This window comes from Mus caroli, unplaced genomic scaffold (genome assembly GCF_978045245.1).
Source record: "Mus caroli unplaced genomic scaffold, Mus_caroli_1 scaffold_6, whole genome shotgun sequence".
Taxonomy (NCBI): domain Eukaryota; kingdom Metazoa; phylum Chordata; class Mammalia; order Rodentia; family Muridae; genus Mus; species Mus caroli.
This window is the reverse complement of record NW_028227261.1, coordinates 27,924,432-27,939,772: the sequence shown is the minus strand read 5'-3', so window position 1 is coordinate 27,939,772 and position 15,341 is coordinate 27,924,432. Positions and strand designations below refer to the sequence as shown.

At 40.6% G+C, this 15,341-nt stretch overlaps 1 protein-coding gene across 1 annotated transcript in view; it reads right to left on the bottom strand.

Moving 5' to 3' along the window:
* Khdrbs1 (KH RNA binding domain containing, signal transduction associated 1) overlaps positions 1-15,341 on the bottom strand; it is a 28,240-nt gene that overhangs the window by 2,222 nt on the left and 10,677 nt on the right. The window contains exons 2-8 of the mRNA XM_021160678.3: positions 13,606-13,730; positions 10,880-10,996; positions 8,706-8,852; positions 6,009-6,142; positions 3,146-3,347; positions 2,540-2,607; positions 1,399-1,457 (exon numbers count right to left, since the gene is read on the bottom strand). Of these exons, the coding sequence (XP_021016337.1) occupies positions 1,399-1,457; positions 2,540-2,607; positions 3,146-3,347; positions 6,009-6,142; positions 8,706-8,852; positions 10,880-10,996; positions 13,606-13,730 (852 nt within the window). The remainder of the gene's footprint in view (positions 1-1,398; positions 1,458-2,539; positions 2,608-3,145; positions 3,348-6,008; positions 6,143-8,705; positions 8,853-10,879; positions 10,997-13,605; positions 13,731-15,341) is intronic.

Here is a 15,341-nt window from a genome sequence, read left to right as displayed (position 1 = left end):
TTTGGTTCTAAGGATATTTGAGCAATGTGTTTTCAAGCAAACTTCAGAGTAGGTTACCCTTCCAAGCCTAACTGCTTTATGGGATTAGTAACTGAGCTAAGGACAGAGGATATAGCTGCGATAATAGAGAACTTGTCTACTAGACAAGTCCTGAGTTCCATCTTTTAGTTACCATATAAAACCAGACATGGTAGCCAATGCTGCAATGCCAGAATCAGAAAAACCAAGGTCACCATCAGCTCCATAATGCAGACCATCCTCATATCAGACAAAATAAACGTGAAGTGTTTCCTAACTAGGAGCGAGCTTGGTGCTACTGTTCACGTGATTTAGCCACTGTCTTAGTCAGGGTTTCTATCCCTGCACAAACATCATGACCAAGAAGCAAGTTGGTGAGGAAAGGGTTTATTCAGCTTACACTTCCCACATTGCTGTTCATCACCAAAGGAAGTCAGGACTGGAACTCAAGCAGGTCAGGAAGCAGGAGCTGATGCAGCGACCACAGAGGAATATTTCTTACTGGCTTGCTCAGCTTGCTCTCTTCTAGAACCCAAGACTACCAGCCCAGAGATGGCACCAACCAAAAGCACCCCCCCACCCCATCACTAATTGAGAAAATGCCTTACAGCTGGATCTCATGGAGGCACTTCCCCAAAGTTCCTTTCTCTGTGGTAATACCAGCCTGTGTCAATTGACACAAAACCAGCCAGTACAGCCCCAGTCCTGAAAACCTGATTTGATTCAACAGGTACTATTTTCCCTACTTGTCGCTTCTACTAAGTTGCTTTCAGCTGGCATTTTCTTTGCAATAGTATTATTTTCAGAGAGTTCCAATTTTTTTCTTTTTAATGAGGAAAGGGGAAAGAGAATAGAGCATAAAAAAAAAGTTCTTAATATCTATCAACATTGGGCTGGAGAGATGGCTCAGTGGTTAAGAGCACTAACTGCTCTTCCAGAGGTTCTGAGTTCCAATCCCAGCAACCAAATGGTGGCTCACAACCACCTGTAATGAGATCTGACTCCCTCTTCTGGTGTGTCTGAAGACATAGTGTATTTATATATAATAAGTAAATAAATCTTTAAAAAAAAAATCTACCAACATGGCCAAGGTATTAGTAGCAAAAGGCCCACAACCAGCTGAGTTAGGCATGCATTACCTAATAGAAACCAGTCAGTGGGACATGGGAAGTACACCATTGTGGCACTGCAAGACCTAATGTCCAGGACACACAAACCATAGGATTTGAGAGCAGAACCCCAGAGTGACATCGACCACCTCAGCAGTCTTCTAATGGCATCTCCTTAGAGAAGTGACTACCTGACTCCCAAGAATCCATCAGTCAGTATTTTTCCAGACACTTAACTGCACATTTACCCCACACAAACATGAAAACATACCGTAGGCTTCGTAAGAATCTTGGAGCTCCCCATGTCCATAATCATAATACTCTGACTCCCTGAAAATACAAACACACAATAGTGAAGGCTTTTTTGTTACCATTCTCTCAATAGTCCACAGTCTAGTGTCTATAAAATAGGGAGAAATATATATTCTGCTCCATTCCTAACCCCAATAGTTAAAATATGTATAAACCATGTATTTACCAAAAGGGGGGAAAAAACAAAAACCAAGTATCATACAATTTAATGTGGAAAAATAACAACCTAAATTGTGATTCTTAAAATATGATCATGTATGTAAAATTCATATAGCTCATCAGAGGAGAAGAGGAAAAGGCCCTGTTTTGTCCCTATTACAAATGTCTGAGATTCTTTTCCAAGCAATCATAGGCAAGACATATATATACACAAAATCAAAGCTGTATTTTAAGACAAAACAAAACAAAACAAAAAAAAAAACAAAACCTAGCTTAAGCTTCTACCTGGTCCTTAAAATCATAGGTATCTCCCGTGTGGGTGAGGGGAGGGGAGGGGAGGGGAGGTGATCTGATTTGTCAGGAGATAAAGCCTCCTGCATGCCAAGATGTTCTTGAACTCTTGATCCCATGCTAAGATTAAATGCAGGACTTCATGCATGCTGGGACAGCATCTACCAACTGTCCCACATCCTTCTAGACCTGAGTGACATTTCTTTTTTTTTTTTTTTGGGTTTTTCGAGACAGGGTTTCTCTGTGTAGCCCTGGCTCTCCTGGCACTCACTTTGTAGACCAGGCTGGCCTCGAACTCAGAAATCCGCCTGCCTCTGCCTCCCGAGTGCTGGGATTAAAGGTGTGCGCCACCACGCCCGGCTCTGAGTGACATTTCTTAATAAAAATGATTTAATGGTATTTTTCTGTTTCTATGTAGCTCGGGAACTGTTCATCAACAAGCTTCAAAGCCTCAATTAACATAAAATCCAGTTATCCAAATTCCCAGACCCACAAATATGTCCGCAAGTCATCAAAAGCATAGGGAATACCTTTAAAAAGTTAAGTTACACTATTCCTTAGGTTAGAGTTTACCCAAATCTTTATTCTCTCCAACTCCATGCACCACCCATTTGGGACACTATACAGACATGACTTCTTGCCTGACTCACCCTTGACTCTGGCTGTAATAGCCTTCATAGCCTTCGTAACTCTGTTCTGCGTATGTATCATCATATCCCTGGAACAATAAAGTAGAAGGTCAGAAAAGCATAAACAGAGAATCACAAACCACAGGGGATCTTGGGCTTCTGCATGAACAGGCTACAAAACAGTCTCAAGAATACTAAGACCCCTGCAGAAATGAAGACAAAACTCAAAAGGTTTTACTATTACAATCTTAGTAAACTTCTCTATGTTGAACCACAACTTTCTTTTTTATTTTTTGGTTTTTCAAGACAGGGTTTCTCTGTATAGCCCTGGCTGTCCTCGAACTCAGAAAATCGCCTGCCTCTGCCTCCCAGGTGCTGGGATTAAAGACGTGTGCCACCACGCCCAGCAAACCACAACTTTCTTATTTAGCTTATTTAGACATAGTAATAATGCCTAAAATAGTACAAAAATCATCTCATAGTTCAAAAATCAACTGACTAAGAATGCAGATTCCAAATCTTAAAGTCGTGTTTTGTATTTACATGCAAGGGTAAGACTCTTATCACTCAACTTTCTCTGGCAACCTAGGTATGGAAGAAAAGGTACATTGTTCAAACAATTCTTACATAATCTTCGTATGTTTCTGGTGCAGGTGTGGGCGGCAAAGGTATTCTCTGAATCCCAGCTGTCCGAGCTCTTGGTGTTGGAGCACCCCTCACAGTAGGTGGGGGTGGCACTCCTCGAGTCACAGTGGCACCTCTGGTGATGGAGCCTCTCACTGGGGTTCCACGAACCAAAGCTCCTCTAGGTGGTCCAACACCACGTCCTCTATAAAAAGAAAATTTACATTAATTTGAGAATTTAATAATTATTCCACATTCATACTAAGGATTGTTCATAAATTCTGGAGGTAGAATGATTTTACATTTTACAATTTATTTACTTACTCATTTGAGACAAAGCCTCCTATGTAGCTCTGGAACTCATACAAATAAATCCACCTGCCACTGCCTCTACTAGGTATTAAAATTAATGGTATGTGCTACCAAATCCAGTTAACCTTAAGTTCTTCCCACCACCCCCAAGACAGGGTTTCTGTGTGGAACGCACTCTGCAGACCAAGCTGGCCACAAACTCAGAGATCCTCCTGTTTTTGCCTCCTGAGTACTGGGATTGAAGGCGTGTGCCAGTATATATGCACACTCGAGTATTTGTTTTTACAACTTTTATTCTACGTATATGGATATTTTGCATGCAGACATGTCTATGTAACACTCTGTGCCCACAAAGGCCAGAAGAAGGTGTCAACTAGAGTGTTGGGTCCTCTTGAGTTAGAGATGTCTGTGAGCCACCATGCGGTTGCTGGGAATTGAACTGAGATCCTCTGAAAGAGCAGTCAGTGCTCTTAACCACTGAGCCATCTCTCCAGCCCCTAATTTTAATTCCTTAAAGGACGGCTCTGTAGCCACACTTGGTAAGTCAGCTTGCATCTCTTGCTTGTCCTCTTTTACTTTCCTTTCCGTTTTTGACAAGGTTTCACATAATCCAGTCTGGTCTTGAACCCAGTATGAACCAAGGATGACCTTGTACTTCTGCCTTCACTTCCTAGGTGCTGGGATTATAATTGTGTCACCATACGCTGGCGTTTGCATAGTGCTAAGATCATGCATGCTAGGCTAACACTCTACTAACTGTGGCACATCTCGAACTCTAAAACAGACTTCAAAGTACATAATTATATATATATTTTTTTATATGAACCTAAACTAGAAGATTCTCTGGGCTGTGATCACAGCACCTCAGACAGGTCTAAACTTTCTGAATATTACATAAATATTAACCACAATGAATTTTAATTCTGAAAGCATATTCTATAGTCAAGCTTGATGGTTTCAATCATAGCACTTGGGAGACAGAAGCCAAGTGGATCTCTTTTGAGTTTCAGATGGGCTTCATCTATGTAGCAGGACTACATAGTGATTAATATATATTTTGTTTTTTTTGAGACAGGGGTGATTAATATTCTTTTTTTATTTTTTAAGATTTATTTATTATATGTAAGTACACTGTAGCTGTCTTCAGATGTACCAGAAGAGGGCATCAGATCCCATTAAAGATGGTTGTGAGCCACCATGTAGTTACTGGGATTTGAACTTAGGACCTCTGGAAGAGCAATTGGTGCTCTTAACCTCTGAGCCATCTCTCCAGCCCAACATTCTTAAAAAAAAAAAAAAAAAAAAAGGCATTGCATACACTAGCAAGATTTTGCTGAAAGGACCCAAATATAGCTGTCTCTTGTGAGACGATGCCGGGGCCTAGCAAACACAGGAGTGGATGTTCACAGTCAGCTATTGGATGTATCACAGGGCTCCCAATGGAGAAGCTAGAGAAAGTACCCAAGGAGCTAAAGGGATCTGCAACCCTATAGTTGGAACAACATGATGTACTAACCAGAACCCCGGAGCTCTTGTCTCTAGCTGCATATGTATCGAAAGATGACCTAGTCGGCCATCAATGGAAAGAGAGGCCCATTGGACTTGCAAACTTTATATGCCCCAATATAGGGGAATGCCAGGGCCAAAAGAATGGGAATGGGTGGGTAGGGAAGTGGGGGGCGCTATGGGGGACTTTTGGGATAGCATTGGAAATGTAATTGAGGAAAATATGTAATAAAAATATTAAAAATTGCCGGGCGTGGTGGCGCACGCCTTTAATCCCAGCACTCGGGAGGCAGAGGCAGGTGGATTTCTGAGTTCGAGGCCAGCCTGGTCTACAAAATGAGTTCCAGGACAGCCAGGGCTATACAGAGAAACCCTGTCTCGAAAAAACCAAAAAAAAAAAAAAAAAATTAAAAATTAAAAAAAAATAAAATAAAATAAAATTTATAGAGTTAAAAAAAAAAAAGGCAATTGGGGATGAGTGAGATGGCTTAGGAGGTAAACACAGCAGCTAAGTAAGACTGACATTCTGAGTTCAACCCCCAAGACCAACACGATAGGACTCCTACTACTTTGTCCTTTAACTAACATATTCATGCGCACACACTACCCACCCCTCCACACACCACCACCACCACCACCCACAAATGGATGGATGAATAGATATATGAATTTTTTTTTAAAGATTTATTTATTTATGTATTTATTTATTATATGTAAGTACACTGTAGCCATCCTCAGACGCTCCAGAAGAGGGCATCAGATCTCATTACGGGTGGTTGTGAGCCACCATGTGGTTGCTGGGATTTGAACTTCGGACCTTTGGAAGAGCAGTCGGGTGCTCTTACCTACTGAGCCATCTCACCAGCCCTGAATTTTTTTTTTAATGCTAGAACTATCCCAAATTAAAAGCCCCAAAGTTTCAGTAGGACTGCAACACCTGACTATGGTCAGACTGCTAAGATCTAGGATCCCATACCTGATGTGCTTTCTAAACACTCTGACTCCTCCTGAGCAGTCAAATTTGTATTTCCTTTTCAACTATTTTTACCTGGGAACAGGTGGAGGAGGAGGGGCAGCTCCTCGTCCTCTCACAGATACCCCACGACCACGAGAGGGTTCAGGTACTCCGTTCAAGTAGGACAATTCTAGAAACTGCTCCTGACAGATATCATCCATCATATCCTGGGAATTAAAGACAACAAAGAATACATGTAACATCTGCTCCTTCTAAAAACCACAAGGCCCACCAAGCCTTGGATCTTAAGAAGAGTCTTGAAGCTGGAAAGAATGGCATAGATCTTGATCCCAGCACTCCTGGATGTAGACACAAGTAGATCTCTATGAGACAGAGGCCAGCCTAGTCTCTGGTTTTGAGTTCTAGGACAGCTGGAACTACACAGTGGAATGAGACCCTATCTCAAAATACCACTCCCAAAAAGAGTAGCCCTGAATGCCTAGATAAAGTCTCAAGTCAAAATTCTTTGCTGTCCAATTACACTAGCAGTTCTCTGAGGAAAATCTTGGCAGCAGACTCTTACTAATAACACTTCCTCAGAAAGAAGCTCCTGCCTCGCTCTCCCTTGATCATTTTCTTTCTCTATACACAAACTTACGCAAAACGCCGGGCAGTGGTGGCACACACCTCCAAAGCACTTTGGAGGCAGAGGCAGGCGATTTCTGAGTTCGAGGCCAGCCTGGTCTACAGAGTGAATTCCAGGACAGCCAGGGCTATACAGAGAAACCCACTGTAAACAAACAAACAAACAAACAACAAAACAAAACACAACCAAAAAAACCCAAACAAACCACTTACTCAAGAAAAGCCCAACAACCTAAACTCACTGCCTGGATTAGTCTCAAATACATTCTTTTCAAACAGTTCCTTTTCCTAGAATAGAAGACACTACCATTAATGAAGTTCTATATATTGGGTGCTATATAAACAAGCTTTGTATGGATTTTTCAGTTTAACTGTCAAAATAACCCTGCCAAGATCTCATTGTACAACAGTGAACTCCGACCCTTACAAGACATGCTAAGGCCAGGAGTATAGCTAGGTGGTAGAAGATATCCCTAGTCTACACACAAAGCCCTGAGTAAAATTCTCAGTGTAGCCACAAAGGGGGAAAGGGGAAGATCTTTTCTGTTGTTGCCAAGCCATACCTCTTTCCTCAAATACCATGAAGTTCTCACGGTCCAGGTATTAAATACCATTTTGTGTTTGTTTTTCTCATAGTTGAGATCTTTTAAGAGCCACTGTGCATGCATGCAGATGCCACAGTGGGTGTGTGGACATCAGAAGCCAACTCTGTAGAGTGTCCTTCCATCTTCACATGAGCTGTGGGGACTCAACCCAGTAATCCTGCTTCTGTGTCCAATGCTTCCTACTCTATAGAGAGAACATAACATCCTCCCATTTCCCACAAGAAACATTCAACCTTAATGCCAGATGAACTTTTATATACTTTGAATACTGCTTTAAGAATGACATAATTAGAGCAATGTCCCTGGCAACTCTCCACTGTCCTTGACCTTACATATCATTGCTATTTCAATTAGATAGTTAAGTACGAATGCCCAACTCATTCCTCAGGAGTCTCCAACTGCCACATTTGTCAAGTAAGATAAACTTCAGTTGACTATAAAGTATGTTGTACATATAAATTAATTTTGAGGGGCTGGAGACATAGCTTAGTAGGTAGAGTGCTTGCCTAACATGCATAAACAAGCCCAGGGTTGGATACAGAACACACAAAATCAAATGTAGCAGAGCAAGCCTTTAATAATAGCAATTGAGAGGCATAGAGATCAATGAATTCAAGGGCAAATTCAAGGCAAGTCTGGGCAACAATAAAGGTTCTCAACAAAACAAAACCAGTGTTTATTTAAACTGGAGTTGCAGCCTCCAGAAACCTCATTATGTATTTGGAAAAAATCCAAAATCTGGAGGGAGGGGGATTCCCAAACATTAAAGAACCGTTCAGATAACTGATATTTTACCTGTTCCATAATCAGGTGGCTCTTAAGAATTATATACCATTTTCTAAGCATGGTTAATGATTAATCAGAGCACTTGGGAGGCAGAGGCAAACAGAGCTCTGCAAGCTGGAGACCAGCCTAGTCTACACAGTGAGTTCTAGGCCTGGCAGAGATACACAATAAGACCCTATATCGAATAAAGAAATCAAAAACCAACAACAAAAAACGACAAAAAAAAATTATATGCCATCAATAGTCAAGCCTGTAGCATGTACCTCTTCTAAATCAGACTCTGAATAAACAAATCTCCACCAGAAGAAGAGCCCTTCAGTAAGTGTGCCTCATTAGAAATTAACTCATCAACAATGGATGCTGTCAGCTTCTGGTGGTTAACTCTACATTTAAGAGTCTAGGACACAGACTTCTTAACTGCAGACTTACCTTAAGTCATTTTCCTAATACCATCATCTCCTGATTGCACAGGAGTACCAGAATAGTGAACTGAATGAAGACCTTATTAAATCTGTTAAGCAAATTGTTAACACATCAGGGACCCAAGAGTCTGACAACAAGTAGCAGTATACATTAATGAAGCCACATCAGATGAGGAGGCCTTGGAGACAAGTGCTTTGAGAATGAGGTTTAAGTAGTGGGAAAACCTTGGCACACTGAACAAAAGCACAGACCTAGTCAAGAACCATAGCCTTTCCAACAACACACTCTCACTTTCCCTTGCGTAACTGATAAAGAATATGCATTTTCTTACTGGTACTAGGAACTTCTTGACTTCTTCCATAGCATGGGCCATAAGAGCATAAGCTTCACACGGGGGTCCAAAGACTTCAATGAAGACATGCAGATCCATATTTAAATGGGCATATTTGGGGTCTCCACCCTTGCGCAACTCTTCCTCCTATGGAAAAATGCAAAGAAACATCAACTCATATACAGACTAAAAGAAAACAGTATCTTTACCTGTAGGTCAAAGGGAAAGCAAGAAATATCTTTAAAAACAAAAACAAAAAACCTAAGGGAAGTAAAGCAAATCCTAGAACTAATTTACACTACCTGCTAAAACTATCATCGATATAGTGATTTAATTATGTTTGGCCAATGGGAAGTGGCACTATCAGGCCTTGTTGGAATAGGTGTGACTTTCTAAGAGGAAGTGTGTCACTATGTGGGTGGGCTTTGAGGGATCCTAGTGCTCAGCTCCTCCCAGTGTAGAACAGCGTCTCCTCCTTTTGGCTGCCCTCAGATCAAGATGTAGAACTCTCAGTTCCTCTCCAGCACCATGTCTGCCTGTATTCTGCCATGCTTCCCACCATGTAATGGACTGAACCTCTGAAACTGTAAGCCAGCCCCAATTAAATGTTTTCTTTTATAAGAGTTGCCTTGGTCATGGTGTCTCTTCACAGGAATAGCACCCTAACTAAGCCACTTGGTTAATGGTTTCCTTAAGCCACTGGAGCATTCACTGCAGTAAATGAAAACCTAATTTTAGACTCTACTCAGGCAGCAGTTGTGTGCTCAGAGTTTAGTGTTTGCACGCACGCATACATTTAGGCCGAGCACTAGGCTTTGATCCGTTAGTACTCTTTACCATCACTGGCCCTGCTCAAGTCCTTTTACCATCCAGAGTTCCAAGGGAGGGACAAAGTCAGGACAGACAAAAAAATCTCCTAGAAATCTCATTAACGCCGGGGAGTGGTGGCGCACGCCTTTAATCCCAGCACTTAGGAAACAGAGGCAGGCAGATTTCTGAGTTCGAGGCCAGCCTGGTCTACAGAGTGAGTTCCAGGACAGCCAGGGCTACACAGAGAAACCCTGTCTTGAAAAACAAAACAAAACAAAACATCTCATTAACTAAAATAACATACTGCATATCACTCAATCTATGTATCTAGTGAGAAACATAAAGGACAAAAGAAAAAGATGAAGAAAACAAGATCAATTAAACTGCCTAAAAGTCTAAAAGTTAGGCCCTCAAAAAACAAATTTCTAGATTTATCAGGCTAAGTCTTATCTAAACAGCTGACCTAGAAGGGAAAACCATTATGTGTTCTAGAAGTTTCTTGTCTATTAACTGCAAACTGTGTAGGGTGCTATGGAATGGAAAATAAAAAAATAAAAACCCTTAAATAGGTTTTGTCAGGATAAGTCATGTCTACTTTTGGAATCTATCGTCCTATTAGGTCTCACATTCCTGTTGGCTAGACAGCAAATGATGTAACTCCCCAAACTCACCAACACTGAATACCACTGGCCTCATTATTTCCTGTCACTGGTAAACATCTTTGATGTGGTTAAGTTTAGTATACTCATTTCTCATTTCAACTTTTCAGAGGTAAGCTTACCAAAGCTAACAATGCTACTTAATTGTATCATGATATAGCCAACAAACAAACAAACAAAAAACAGAAACAAAAACGCTGGAGGGATAGCTGAATGGTATAGAGCACTGGCTGCTCTTCCAGGTCCTGATTTCAATTCCCAGCAGCACCCACCTGGTAGCTCCTAATTGTCTATAACTGTAGTCCTATGGGACCTGATGGCCTCTTCTGGTGTGTAGATGTACAAGCATACAAGACAGCCATAAACATAAAATAAACACATTGTTTAAAAAGGTGGTGGTGGGGGGAATCATTAGGACATATCTAGGCTCTTTCTAAGACTGCCAATGAGTACTTCCATGCAATGAAAGCTTATAGCAGTCATATTTTGTATGCTGGAGGGATGGAGCACAGTGGTACATGGTTTTAATCCTAGCATGTGGGTGGCAAAGGCAGGCAGATCTTAGTTTGATATCAGCCTGGTCTATACAGTAAGTTTCAAGTCAGCCAAAGCTACACAGTGAGATTATCTCCCAAACCGGCATGTAAACAAACCTCTACATGTCTGCTTGCATGAGCTAGGCATTAGGGCTCTATCTGAACGTACCTTGGCTTTGTCTCTCATCGAGCCCTTCCCCAAGACTGAGATCTTTGCACCAGTTTCTTCCTGGAGTCTCTTGATTGTGTTTCCTTGTGGTCCAAGAATCTTCCCCACAAAATTGAACTGTCAGAAAATTAAAAAACAGAATTCTAACACACATGCCTCAATAACAATTTACATATATATAACATGCCATCTGATCTTCAACAACCCTATAAAGTAGGAATCTTTGTATTATGAGATCCCAATTTGACTCAAGATATATTACACCTATTATTTAATAATAATTAGTAGCCAGGCGTAGTGGCGCACGCCTTTAATCCAAGCACTCGGGAGGCAGAGGCAGGCGGATTTCTGAGTTGGAGGCCAGCCTGGTCTACAGAGTGAGTTAGTTCCAGAACAGCCAGGGCTACACAGAGAAACCCTGTCTCGAAAAACCAAAAAAATAAAAAAAATAAAAAATAAATAACAATAATTAGTGATTAGCCTGAAGTTATATAAAACTAGAAGTGGTAGTTCTGAATTTGGATTTCCTGATAAAGTCGGGTATTCTTTCCACAACTTACTGCAACTATTAATACTGTGACATAAACATTTAACATGCAGCCAGGCAGTGGTGGCCCTCGAATTTAATCCCAGCACTAGAGAGATAGAGTTCAAGGCCAGCCTGATCTTCACAGTAAGTTCTAGGACAGCCAGGGCTACACAGAGAAACTCTGTCTAGAAAAACAAACAAGGGCTGGTGAGATGGCTCAGTGGGTAAGAGCACCCGACTGCTCTTCCGAAGGTCAGGAGTTCAAATCCCAGCAACCACATGGTGGCTCACAACCATCCTTAATGAGATCTGGCTCTCTCTTCTGGAGTGTCTGAGGACAGCTACAGTGTACTTACATATAATAAATAAATAAATAAATAAATAAAATTATTTAAAAAAAAAAAAGAAAAACAAACAAAAATTTTAAAAACCCAACCATTTAACATGCATAGACTTTTATTAGTGATCAGACTCAGGCATCCTACTTCTGAGACAACAGAACAAATATACCTCATAGTAGCATGTAAGGTATACTAAAATCTAGCTTCTTTTCTTTAAAAAGGAAGAAGGTAAACATTTCTTTTAAAAATTTACATTTATTTATTTACAAGAGGGGGTGAAGTACACCTGAACATGTACACAGTGGAGCACCAGTCAGGCAGGCAGCACAGGCACTCAGGATGTTGATTCTCCTACCACATGGGTTCCAGAAACAAATTTAGGTCTTCAGGCATGGTGACAAGAACTCTTAACCACTGAGCATCTTTTGAGTCCAAAAGAATTTACTTTTTTTCCCCTTGTTTTTAGTTTTTGGGGTTTTTTTGGTTTATTGGTTTTGGGTTTTCAAGGGTTTCTCTGTGTAGCCGAGGCTGTCCTAGAACTCATTCTGTAAACCAGATTGGCCTCAAAATCAGAGTTCTAGGGTTGGTGAGATGGTTCAGCAGTTAAGAGCACTGACTGCTCTTCCGAAGGTCCTGAGTTCAAATCCCAGAAACCACATGGTGGCTCCCAACCATCTGTAACGAAATCTGATGACCTCTTCTGGAGTGTCTAAGACAGCTACAGTGTACTTACATATAATTAATATATTATATGTATATATATGTATATATATATATATGTGTGTGTGTGTGTGTGTGTGTGTATATATATATATATATATATATATATATATTTATATGTTTTTTAAAATCACCTTTAATCCCAGCGCTAGGGAGACAGAAGCAGGCGATTTCTGAGTTCGAGGCCAGCCTGGTCTATAGAGTGAGTTCCAGGACAGTCAGGGCTATACAGAGAAACCCTGCCTTGAAAAACCAAAACCAAAAGAAACAAACAACAACAACAAAATCAGAGTTTTGCCTGCCTCTGCCTCCAGATTAAAGATACATGCCACCACTGCCTGGCAACAGAAACCTCTTTTTGAAAAAGCTAATTCTAAGAGGCTGGAGAGATGGCTCAGGGGTTAGGAACACTTGCTGCTTGCTCTACAAGAGGAACCAGGTTAGGCTCCTGGCCCCTACATGGTAGTTTAAAATCATCTGTGCTTCCGGTTCCAATGGATGCTACACCCTCTTCTGCCTTCCTCAGGCATTAATCACACATGCTGCACGTACATAATGCAAACAAAATATTCACATGCATTAAATAAAAATAAAATTAACTTCATCTGATTTGAAGATATGTGCTGTATCTTATTTTATTTAAATTCTAAGGCAGAGGCAGAAAAATGGCTCATGGTTAGTATTACTTGTTGCTTTTTCGAAAGATTTGGGTTCTGTTCCCAGCACCCACACAGCAATTTACAACCACCTGTAGTCCCAGTTCCAGGGGCATCTAATACACTCTTCTGGCTTCCTTAAGCACAAGGCATGCACACGGTGTGATTATAATGCACACGGTGGCACTTACACATATATGTAAAATAAGATAAATTCAGGCTCAATCTTTTGATAAAGGGATCCAGAATTTTACTTTGGGCCTAGAACCTGAACAAAACATATGAAAAAGAAATTATTTTTGATTACTAAAAGTATGTTTCTTTCTTGACTACAATTATGCTAATAAGTTATGGACTTTGCTATTTTAGCTCCCAGAAACAGGTACTTCAAGCCCCAGGAAGCTTTCTAGGCAGACGCATGCCATCCATGCCTTTCTTACAGCTCCAGCATTAACTAGGGAGGGCGCCTACTGTAATTACCTTTGGATACTGCTTGACAGGTATCAGCACGCGTTCTTTCAGCTTCATGTTCTTATGAGAAAATAAATCCAAATAATTCTCCTCGTCATCTTTTTTTGACTCTCCCTTCTGAATCTTCTCAATTTCTGAATAATAAAAAAAAAAACCAGAACTTAATTTCTGAACTTAGAAAGACATCTAGCAAGACTGCTTAAAGCATTACTGTGAAGTACTGTAAAAAACCAAACAGTTCAGATGAAATGTGCTAATTTTAGATAGAGTGGATGAGGCCCCCAAGGCTGTAAGAGGTTGACACAGAACCTGAATTCTTCGTCCCACCCTAACCTGAAGTGTCTATACTATCCATTCACATTTCTTGCCTTATGAGTACATGCACACCTTTAACACCGGCACTCAGGAAGCAGAGGCAGGCAGATCTCTGGGCTCCAGGCCAACCTGGTCTATAGATCAGGTTTCAGGATAACCAAGACTACAGAGAAACCCTATCTAGGAAAAACAACAAAAAGCTAAACAAAGTATATATGTATGCATTTATCTAAGTTAATTCAGTAAAGTAGGAAAAAAGATTTTAAAAATTAAGGCAAATCAAAATGGTCAACAAGAAAAAATACAAAGGGGACTAAGCTGCCTCAGCCATTGGGAAGCCACACTGCCCTTGCAGAAATCTTGAGTTCGGCTCAGTACTCATTGGAGTGACTTTCAACCACCTCTACCGCTGCTCCAGGATCCAAAATAGCCTCTGGACTCCATGGGCACTGACAAACACAAATAAAAATTAAAACCAAACCAAAACAAAATTTTTATAAAGGCTGGGCTGAGTACAGTGGCTGTTTCCAGCTAATTGTTCACAACTAATTACAGATATTTTTTTTTTGTTCCTTCTCCATTCCCACTGTTTCACCAGAACAGGTAAGAGAAAGAAGTTTCCCAATTAAAAAAAAGAGAGACTTACTGTTCAAGTATGATAAGACAGTTCCATTACCATTTCACTGTAGCGAGAGGTTTTCTTTAATCTAGTTCTTAAGAGTTTAAATGAGTTCTTCCTCTCTCACACATTAGTTGTGGTCAACTTAGAAAGTTATTTAACTGTTCTGCATATTTGTTCTCACATTTATAAAATATCAGCAAAATTAACCTATAAATAAGGTGTCTGCCTGTGGTCCTAGCACTCAGGAACCAATCAGGAGGATTGCAAAGTTTGAGGATAGCCTGAGATAAATGGGACCTTTTCTAAAATAAATAACAAAACCAAAACCAAAACCCAACCACCTAAAAAGACAAAACAACATATATTCAAGATCAAAGTTTATTTCTCAGTATGTGGGTAATACACAATTACTATCTAAATCAAACTCAATGTCCAAAACAAGAAAATATAACACGATAATTTAAAAACAACAGGGAGGCTGGAGTGACTGACAGCCTTGTGGTTAAGAGCAATTGCCACTTGTAGAGGACCCACAAGGCTCATTTCTCAGCACCCACATGGCGGGCCACAACAATCTATTACTCCAGTTTGAGAAGAATCTAATGCTCTCTTCTGCCCTCCTCAGCCAAATAAACACATGCAAACACTCATAAATTTAAAGGAAAACTCTCATCTGAAGTCTGATCCAACAATGCCACACAGTCGTTACAACAAGCCTAGAAATAAGCATATGCCCCTGAGACCATCATAACCACCAAGGCCACAGAGATAATCATCAGAACTAACGTACTTTAAATGGGCAGCTTCA